This window comes from Antedon mediterranea, chromosome 2 (genome assembly GCF_964355755.1).
Source record: "Antedon mediterranea chromosome 2, ecAntMedi1.1, whole genome shotgun sequence".
NCBI lineage: Eukaryota > Metazoa > Echinodermata > Crinoidea > Comatulida > Antedonidae > Antedon > Antedon mediterranea.
Genome location: NC_092671.1, coordinates 10,431,113 through 10,442,681, shown reverse-complemented (window position 1 = coordinate 10,442,681; position 11,569 = coordinate 10,431,113). Strand labels below are relative to the sequence as shown.

The window sequence follows — 11,569 nt, the reverse complement described above, 5'->3', positions numbered from 1 at the left end:
GATGGCGATGAAAATAATAAACGAAAGAAGAGAGCAGATTAAAATTTAGAAAATTACAAGACTGATGGAGAATCCCTTTAGGTTAGTCTTTTAGTGCCTACTTCCATAAAAACTTGGAACTAATTTGTAATCGGTGTATTGTTGTTTTACCAACCGTACCACCAGTGATATTAACAATGCATTGGTCTTTTCTAATTTCAATATAAAACAAGTGACCACAGGGGAGGTGCTCAGTAAAAATAAAACAATAATGGTGAACAAACTCAAACATAAACAAACTAGATTTGAACTCATATTATTGACCACAACAATACATGATCAATTACTTATAAAATAAAGCAAATATTATGTTATCGTGAATATCATTCTTAAAAATATATAAAATGATAATCTTCTTAATTGAGTATCTACTTAATCGACCATCATGATATTTGCAATCATTTTAGGCACTGTTTATTATCCACTTGTTCTTAATGGGGCTTTTTATAAGTATCATAAAACCATAAAATAATTACACAAATACCCCAGTATAGATTTCAGCTATAGGATATTCAATTTAAAGCGAAATTATGTCCAGGGAAGGTTATTTCTGTGAGCAAAGACCAACTACATGCATTGTAATATTATTAGTAGATGCTTTTAAATTTTATTTTCTTAAACAAATTATATATCAGTATGTACCACAACAAAAAGAACATTGCATCGATTCAATTTTATTAAAAATCATTCCACAATTGAAATATGAATAATAAAAATTACTGACTAAAAATACAATAAAATTCAGCTTTGTTCATTTTATTACTGTATTTAATGAATAGTTTCCAAAGTTATGTTTTACAGCAATACTGCCCCCTATAAGATTAGTTTTTTTTTTCTAGTTAGTAGTTGTTGGGCATGAATATAAAAACAGTACTAAATTCACTTTTTTACTTTTTTAATTTAGTTTTATTTAGTTCTTCTCTATCTATTAAGAATTTGTATATACATATATTGCTTTTTCCTGAATAAATTTCTTTATATACATTATATTTTTGCCATAATTATAATACTTCCTTTTAAAATGACAAAAGATTGTCACGACCTATATAAATATATGCTAATAAGGAGCATATCATTATCATAATTAATTAGGAAGACAACATTACCGGGCCTTTCTCTCACCTGTATACAATCAGGTCTTAACGGTTCAATATACTTTATAAACTTAAATAACCCTGTAATTTAAATTAACCACTCTTTATTTTTAATTAAAATTCTGGATGTTTTAATAAAATAGATAGATAGACATGTAATCCTACACTTTAATTAAGCAATAAAAAATGCCATTATGCTAAAAAATATATATCTTTATCGTCAAATTTAATGGTGCTAATATTGATCAGTATTGAGAATAGCAATGAAATAACCAACTAATCAATACATCTGTTTAAATACAAGCCTGCAGAATAATCAAATATTCATAAAACGTTGGTGGTAGATGCAATTTATTTTATATTTTTAATTTATTATTATTACTTTTATTTTAGTATTTTTAAGTAGATTGTGCTAAATAAAATATATTTATATTATTCTAACAATTAACCTTTTTCAAACAAATAGTAAGTTACTTTTTTATACTGAACTAATTTTTAAATTTAAATAATAGATTGTATGTAATTAGTTATCCACATTTTAAAATAGGAAAAACAAATTAATATGAGTTTTTAACAATACTAAAAATTTAAAAACAGTAAAAACCAACAAGTGCAGTTTAAAAAAAACAACAGAAATCATAAAACAATTATGACCATCTTTATAATGCATTGATTAAGAAACCTGTATAAATTAGAATCAGCTAGTTTGTACCTTAATGAGTGTAAATTGGATCCAATAAGAATTCTTAGCTACACAATCTTCTGTTCATATTCTTTATATCTTTCAAGCATTTTGCTATAAATCTGAAATTATAAATGATCATCATAATGTTTTTGTACCTAAAATAATTTAAAAAGTGGACTACTGGTTTCACATACAATAACTTCCATATCCCTAGATAATGTCGACATGGAACTCAACTCTGAAAGGAACTAGTTGCGCGAGAGCACTTATGTCAACATTTTGAGCAACTAAACGGAACTAAACAGAACTAAAAGGAACCAGGAACCTTACGGCGCGCATGACACAATTCTTGTTGCATAGGAGCCAGTATGCGCAAGTTCTTTTATGGTAAAATTGAACTGATTCCTACTGGTCGCTGTCACCCATACCGCAAACGTGACTAGATTCAAAGTTTTCAGTTCCTTTCAGTTCTGGACAAAAATAGAACATGGGCAACTGAAAGCAACTAAGCTTATGACGACATTTCTTTTGTGCCTTTCATATATGGTCAATTGCGTTCATTTGCTCAGAGCGCTTATGTTTAGTTCCATGTCGACATAATGGCACCTTAAGTATCTAGCTGACACCAAATGGTGCTCAATCTTCTCTCAACACCGTTCTTTTGATACAACAGAACAGCTTTCAATGTTAGGATATTTAAAGAGAAATTATTCAAATAACATTTGTAGGTTTTCTTACTATATACTATTAATCTACAAATCAACTTACATTGTGTGCCTCAAGTCTTGGTGAGACTGCTAGTTGATAAGCCGGGGCACACTTAACAACTTTAGTGAATGCTACTTTGTCCCCTCCTTCACGGCCTACGCAAAAAAACAAAAAACACTGCTCTTTAACAATGAGTTGAATAACTAACACTAGTATAAACATTATCATAATGACAACTGTTTTAATATAATATATTTGATTACTATACTTAATAATAATGCAAAAATCAAGAATATTCATAAATTGAAAATACTTACCATGTTTTGCTCTATAAGCAGAACCAAGGCAAGCTGAGTTAGTGGTATCAAGAGTATAAACAGGAGCATTGAAGGTATCAGAAAGAACTTGTAGGATGGGTGTGTTGCTAGAAGCTCCACCAGTTGCTATCACTCTTGAATTACATCCTTCAACAAATAAAATAAACTATATTATTGAAGGATATAATATTAATAACAGTAATATTATAACATTAAAGATGTATTGAAATAACAACATTTATTCTAATTTTTTAAAATGCTATTTTGATGTTCCATTAGTTATTCACTGGGATTGAAAAAAAAAGTACCTGAAAAAACTGTAATTTAATGCAAAAAATGTCAAATTGGTTGTCAGTCAAATTGACTGCCAGTCAATGGGCTTTTTCAAACAGTTTTTTTTGGTCTTTTTATAAGAGAAAATAGTTTTTTCTGCAGAAATGATTAACTAACTTTAAAATTGCTACTACAAATGGCTTACTTAAAATCTGATTTTATTAATCTTTATTTTTCATGTTTTTGGACACTACATCTAAATTCCATATATAATTTCTTTATTTGTTCTTTCTTTAACCCGATACACTTTCAATACAAATGTACTAATCTCCAAAGCGGTTCGATGACTATCAAAATATGATGTATTGGTCTCCAAATCATTTAATAATGAAATTTAATAAATGAATGATGTTAATGATATGATCTTACCAATATTGTACCCTAAGTTTTCAGCATGTAATCTTTTTGCTAGGAATTGACTTTCAACTACAGCTCTCACTTCAGTACCAGGAGGGAATGATGGCACCGCTTTCCCATCACTATTCCACCGGTATGTCCCAACTGCAGATGGAGTAATTTCTTGAACATTAAAGTAGATACCTAAAAAGCATATTTCATTGAAGTTTATACATGTTTTGGTTGGTGATATTGAATATGTGTTTTTTTTTTTTTTTCATACTCATCCAACAGTAAGCACAAACTCACCAATTGGATGGATCAAATATTTTATAGTTTATCATGCTTAAAGTAAGTCTGATTTGGGGCTTAGGGAGTGGGGTTGAAATAGTCATGAGTTACATCCCTGGCACTACTGTAGGTCATGATTGAACCCTGGACCTCGGGATTGGAAGGCAAGCACATTAACCAAGATGGATTTACAACTATAAGTTTTCAGACGATATTCAGAATCGCTTAGGAAGAATGACTGGGTGTAGTATGGATACAGGACTGCAGCTTTGTAATCACAATCAAAGCCCATTTTTCTACTCTATTACAGATTTTCATGACTAAAAACATGTAACTCTATGAAATACAATAGCAATTTCCTAATAAAACATCTTACCAATATTTCCATCATTGCCAGGATTTGTTGCTTCAAGTAGATGACTAAACGTTTCCCATGATCCATCAGCAACTGAATTGCGAACCCTTTCTCTGGTTAATGATCCATTTTTAAAACTATAAAAATGAGCAATTAAAATGATGAAAATATTAGAATAATAATAATAATAATAATAACACTAATAATAATAATATGTGAATACGAAACGATTTATAACAAACAAATTTCACATTATTATCTATCTAAAAAAATATATTTATGGAATGACTGTGCATATGATTTGTCTGGACTTAACACATTTAAAATAATTCCTAAAAATGGCAATTGCCTGTTGTCACATTACACCACCTACATAATATTTGTAGATGCATGATACCATTAGCAATTGTGTCTAATGCCCTCTATCAATGAAGCTTTTTTTTTACTAGACTTCTACTTACAGTAGTCAATGGACTAATTAGGAAAAATATTAAGATGAACAAATGGTGTTATTAAGCGTACCAGAGTAATGCCATGTAAGCTGATGCGTCTACTGGATTAGCAAAAACATGACCCTCAAGAGCTGGTTGAGGTGTTTCCAACCAGAGAAAAAGTGTGTCACTTGTACCTAGACTAACCTTTAAAACAAACAAACATTATTAAATAATTAAATAATTTATATTACGTCATCAATAATGTTCTGAAAAATCTCCTGTATAAACCCGTTCAAAGTTTCATTTACAACATTTTGTGTGAACAAGTACTGTACATTGAAATAATATTTTACTCGTCAAAACAAATATAATTGCATTTGATTAGGTACACAAAAACTTTATTATTAGTATATAAACGTTAAAAGCATACTCACTGCAACGTCTCCTTTTTGTAGACACATTCCAGCCAGTGATGCTAAAGTTGAAAACAAATCTCAAATTGTTATCCAATTTACAAAAGTTTACACAAATTAAAAAAAAAAATAACGATGTGAAACATGACTAAAGGGTCTTTCACACCCGTTTCGGCACAGTTCCGGGCCACCACCGGCAACTCAAATCGAATGTTTCATTTTCATCCGGCTATGCGCCAATTGATATGCACGTGACCGTGTGAAAACAAAACATTGTTCGATTTGATTTGCCGGTGCCGGAAAAGGTGGAAAAGACCCTTAATAGTGAGTAAGATATTGTTATGAACAATAAGTAAAATTAAATCATTGAACTATAAGAGTACTTATTATCTCACCTGGATTGTCCCCAGTAAATGCTATCACAGCACATTCAGGAGAAAACCCGTAACGATCTACAAAATATGAAGATATCGATCCCTAGAAAAAGAATAGGATACACAAATTAATGGGAGAGTCAGGAGAGTGGATGGTAATAATTTATTTTTGTTATGCTTTTGCACAAGTGAAAGGTAACAAATGCAATAACTTACTGCTTTGTGATATGATGGAACAAGTGGTCCTAGCTTATCACACAGGTTTGGGGCACAGGCATCTAATGCTTGTTGACACCATTGGTGATTGTGTATATCCATCATGTTCATTCCAGACCCTAGCTTAAAAAATATATAAAATATCTTAGGGTATTAGTAAGAAGAAAGAAAAACAAGGGAAAAATGGTATTACTAACAGTACTGGTGGCTAATTCATAACTCCATGATTAATAGGCCTATATAATAGTATTGTAAGGGATTTTATCAGATAAGGCTATACCTTGTATTACATGAAACCTATAATGCCGTTTTGAGATAATCTGAATACATTTTTATTTCTTATTTAGTAGATTGTAGATACATGTAACAATGCATATGTACATATCAAGTATTATGTATTTATTTATGGAAAGGTCAACATTTCAATATCACTGTCTACAAAAATATATATTATTTAATTTTTGGATAGCTTTCATGCATGTGGCCTTTGACCTTAATGAAAGTCTCCCTGGTCCTACTATTACAGTAATGTTATGATATTTTTTTGGATCAAATAAAACGACTTGTCACTTGACTTGTAACTTGTAAGTTTGTATTTGTTTTAAATGATGAAATTAAAAAAACTTAATAACAAACCATCACTGATATCAATTGGTACATAGGCTCCATGGAAGAGAGAAGCAGCAAAGCTACTTACAAGAGAAATATGCTAAAACAAAAGAAATGAGAAATTAAAACAATAAAACTATGAGATTATAAATAAGCATAACATAAACCAATTTTACATATTTACATTTTTAACCATTTCATGTATAGAATAGAAGAGACAAATATAATGTCAAATTTTATTTTGTACCTCTGTTCGTTGATAATCAGCAGGTCGTGATTGAAAGATCTTTGCAATTTGGTTACCTGTAAATCTCTGTATAATGACACGAAAAAAACAAAAAGAATTATATAATGTGGATGTTATATTTTGATATAATTAATGTTAATTAATGTTACAATATAGTATTGTACATTACAACCCCTAAAAAACGGTAAGTGGAGTTATTTCTTGTGACTATTTAGACAAATGCAGAGAGGACAGGCGGTTGAGAGAAAACCCCCTCAGGATAGATACAGATTCTACGTAGAACAAGCACATGGTTTTCTGCTTACCATTATTACTCGTCTTATGTAAACTGGCCTTAATAGGTGTCCCCTGAATAGGGATGTCCCATGAATAGAGGTTTCCTCTGAATAGGAGTGTCCCCTGAATAGAAGTGTCCCCTGAATAGGAGTGTCCCTGAATAGGGATGACCTCCTGAATAGAGGTGTCTAAAAGGAGATTTACTTTCTTTTGCAAATATTGTACAAAATATTGAACCAATATAATGTTGAATCTGCGAGATGTCTCAAATGCACCACTGTAATCTCATTCTGATTCAGTGGGTCTAGGTGTGTGTACTGTAACAACCTCAATTACCCAGATCTAAACAACCGTCAATTGTACAAATGTGTGAGAACTGATTTGACAACTGGGGAATATTCAAATGAAGATGTTACTGTACCTCATATGCCCTTGATCCTGTGATGTCTGCCAGTTTTTGAGGCCCTCCTATTATCTTTTCCAAGTTCTCACACTGTTCAGTGGTGCTAGAATCCATCCAAATTGGTGAATCAGGTATACTAAAATAATTCTAAATAATAAATTACATTTATGCATTATTGTTTGAAAACTATAAACTTTGAACTACAAACTTTGAACTACAAACTTTGACTGACCTTTAACTGGACATGCAATAGAGTATCTGATTGCAGATTATCCAAGACTTTTGCAGCTCCATCTTTCCAAAAGACACTACCATGTTGCTGACCAGCTCCGGATAACGCGACCACAGCAGAAAAGTTAAAACCGGAATCTTTCATTCTGGTCAGCAAAAGGTCTAAGGCCTTGACCCACATAATTGTGGGTGAAGTGACGGTCAACTGATCATCATGGATATGCACACCACCTTCAGTTCTGAAATTTATAAATAAAAAGTCTTTATAGGAGCAAGAAAAAGGTGGAACATATTCTAAACAATGGACAATACAAATTACAAAGATATTAAAACATATAAATTATGCAGTAAAAAAAATAAGCTATGCAGCATTCTATGAGTGATTGTTTAAATTAAATCAATTTTTTAATTAAACTTTTAATAATAATATACAAATAATACATTCATATGTTTTGGGAATCAGTTTTCATCATGGCGAACATGGACAGATATTAAAGATGTATCAGAAAGTTGATAAAATAATGATAACTGGCAATACACTACTGCTAACAGGCAGCTTTTGATTTTTTATTGGAAAAAAAATCATACATAAGTATCACTAAAAGTACCTGAATTCTGGCAAGTCTCTGTCAAAGTTCACAGTGGATTCATGAACAACCTTTAGACTTGAATTAACAGCAACAACTTTAATCTGGAGATTATAAAGTGCAGTAAATGATTATAGCCTAGGCCTAGTACTGGTAGGCCCTACACTCTAGGCCTATATAGGCAGTTAGCATATAAAAATAGGACAATAAATAGTATTAAAATGATTAGAACACCAGCTAGCCAATGAATGATTGCAAATGGTATCCGGTCATGCAGCCTATCTATGGGCAGTATAGGCCTAGGTCTAGTAGTAGAGTAGGTAGCTTTAGGCCTAGCCCAGTAGGCATAGGCCTAGTACCCTACAAACCATTACAACTCACAACCTCGGCTGGCCGGATGGGTTAGCTAGCTAGCCTAGGCCTAGGCTATTATTATATGGCATCCTAGATATAGGCCTACTAGGCTAGGCTAGGCCTAGGCCTAGGCCCTAGGTCTTGTTGATGCCGCGCCTATCTTAGCTAGCCTGAATAAAAACATTCATTTGGCCTTTCGTGCACGGAAAGAATGCAAACCAAATTTAAATTATTTATCATACTAAATATTAGCTCTAATTTGCTTACCTGCTGCGTGCTGAAATCAAAACCTAAAAATAATTCATCCCCTCCTCCAAACATTCTACCTTCTTTTTTGTTGTCCGAGTTGTGTTCCGCATCACCGCACACAGCCAGGGATGGGAAACCTTTGACCCACTACTTCTCACAGTCATTATCCAATCCAATGCGAGACCTGATAAAACTTTTAAAGTTGATTATAAGTACTAGATGGCACGCTCGCTTCGCTCGCGTACCATCTAGGTCGTGCCCACAGATGGTTCTCGAATACACAGTATTTCCAGCGAGAAAAAAATGGAGATTTCAAATGTACGTACCGCAGGACTATAATACATTGTCGTTTACAGAAACGAATAAATATACACAATGATTTATGTAGTCAACCAAAATTAGCACCCTGAGAATTACTTCCGAGAGAGAAACAAAATGAGTCAAATTTTTTTATTTGGACTCATTTAAACAAACCCAATTTGTGTTTTGTATGTAACATTAAGGGTTGAGGGATGGGGGAAGAAGATAGGTACAAAGAGGAAACATTTTAAAATATATTCTTATCCACTCAGTAACGAAATATTGTTTTTAATGTTTTATAGGCCGATAAATAATATACCACTAAATACAGTAAAACATTTACGATTTAATACGGTACTTTGTTAAAACTCTCACTGTCATAGTCGATTGAAATAGTAAAGTACATGTAACGATACACCACTACGACGTTTATATATTTTTAAATTATTAATTAATACAAACGTTGAGAAGCAACTGTCAGTAATAACGTTTATTTATTTGTATATTATATGTTTATAATCTAACAGTAGGGCCTACCCACACTCACAGTAATAAAGTTTATTTGTATATATTTTTATATTACATCTAACAGTACCAACACTCACAGTAAGAAATTTGCGATTCAAATTGCGATCAAAAGTGGTTAATACCTTAACAGTATTGTACAGCATTGCAATACTATTTATGTTTATTCTCCAAGGGGGCCCATAAATCTAAATCTATACCTGTATGGTTAAACCAAATAATTTGGAATGTTCCATTCATCACAAATCAATACATTTGTAAAAACATATATTAAATGTATCAAAATAGTATTTTTTAAAGAAAATCGGCCTGTCTTCAACATTATGATGCTGTACTCGAACTGTTCAACCGGTTTTCAGCTATTAAAAACAATTTCGTAGGAGGAGATAGGAAAATGCGAAGCCTCCTCGCATTTTTGTGGCGGGTATTTTTCAAGATGGACATCCATTAGACAGTGTATACCACGATCGGAAAACACCCCTATTTGGGGCAAATCGTTGAACCTAAATTCGTTTTAATCGTCAATAACTAATTATCTAACTTAATTTAATTAGTAAACAGGGTTACATCAGGTGGTTAAAATCAGTACCGAAAGTACGAACCAACTTTATATACCATCGAGTAAAAATTCTAGAAGTAAGGCGCGATTTACCGAATTTTGCCCTTACGTAAATTTATATATAGATAGACTTATAATATTATGGTACAGTAGTTGGATTGACACGTTTTTTTTACTCCGTGATATACTCTGATATATTATAAATGGAAAGAAAAGTTCATGAAATTCATAACGAAAATATGTTATCATTTCCTGCATTTATAAGTATTTTCACATCAATGGTTTCAGAAGTTGACCTTATAAACAGACAAAAGGGGATATTAGGATAAGCCACTGAATGGCATGGCCATCCATATCCTAATTTTCTACATGCCAACAAATCTAAGTGTTAGTAGTAACAGTTTACCACAATATTGATTGCCTACTAACTGTACAAACACAACTTTTCGAATCCAATCATTTGGAATTTCAAAGGAAACCAGCACGAAGTTTTAAACTTTTGATCAGCATGTTTAGCGTGGAGTTCAAATAGGCATTCGCAATTAAACGTTGGAAATATCGTGTCTGTTCGATCAGTAACATTTGTTTATTTACACATGTCAAGATTTGACTGTTGGATATTACAATGGAAATCAATGGAACAGGACAATTTATTTGTAATTATTCAGTATTTGAAATGTATATCTACCAAATAACAGAAACAGATAGATATGAAATCAACAAAATAATTCTTAAAATATTTTGTGTGATCGCAATACTATTGAATATGTTTGTGATTCTTCAGTTTATTGTTGAAAAAGAACTACGTAAACGGAGTCACATATTTACTTGCTCTTTGGCTTTTTCAGATGGACTGTTTGCCATGTTTTTGTTTATTGCATTTATTCTTAAAACCGTTTCACTTACATCAACAGTAATAATTGCATGTATTGCAATATCAGCTTCGCTTGTGTCACTTCTCACACTGCTAGCTATAGCAGTAGAAAGACTCGTTGTTATCGTTTTGTTTCCATTTAATCCAAATGTGAACTCTGCTCGAAGATTATTTACTATTTCAGCAATCATTTGGTTCTTTTCGTTTTTATTTACAATATTAATGTATACCTTTGATCGGGTGTATGCATTGGAAATTACACTCAATATATTCAACGTGGTTTTGATCTACTTTCTTCACATTATATACTTTATGATATATAGAAGTGTCAATAGACATGAGAAGAAAATGGAAGGACATAGATCCAGAGGATCTAATACAAGTGAAAGAAATACATCTACGAAACTTCTAAAAACGTTCACAATTATCCTCTTTTCATACGCATTGTGTTGGGTACCACTTAATATAACTACACTGTTAGACTTACATTATCAATTTAGTTGCACAAAAGAACATTATGTAGATGTATTCGCCATAATATTTAACTTAACAGCGTTATATGCCGTGATTAACCCTTTGGTGTACGGATGGCGATATACAGATATTAGAAAAAGTGTAAAGAAACGGTTACTGTGCAAAAAAATAAATGTCATGTGCCAACCTTCAAGTACAATCATCTAAATGTAAACTCGTAATCAAATATTTCTCTTTTTTTTACAAAATATTATAAAGCTGATTTCTTTTTGTGATAAATTCCGAA

The 11,569-nt window shown here is 31.8% G+C and overlaps 1 protein-coding gene across 1 annotated transcript; it reads right to left on the bottom strand.

Moving 5' to 3' along the window:
- Positions 1 to 360: 360 nt before the first annotated feature.
- On the bottom strand, positions 361 to 8,633 carry LOC140039619 (xylulose kinase-like). Its single transcript, XM_072085237.1, has 15 exons — positions 8,570 to 8,633; positions 7,970 to 8,052; positions 7,363 to 7,600; positions 7,149 to 7,277; positions 6,452 to 6,517; positions 6,232 to 6,304; positions 5,596 to 5,714; positions 5,401 to 5,482; positions 5,027 to 5,067; positions 4,681 to 4,796; positions 4,180 to 4,295; positions 3,546 to 3,716; positions 2,844 to 2,990; positions 2,587 to 2,681; positions 361 to 1,937 (listed from the first exon to the last, which is right to left on the bottom strand). The coding sequence occupies exons 1-15, from the start codon at positions 8,621 to 8,623 to the stop codon at positions 1,884 to 1,886; spliced, it is 1,584 nt and encodes a 527-aa protein (XP_071941338.1). The 5' UTR covers positions 8,624 to 8,633; the 3' UTR covers positions 361 to 1,883.
- Positions 8,634 to 11,569: the final 2,936 nt, after the last annotated feature.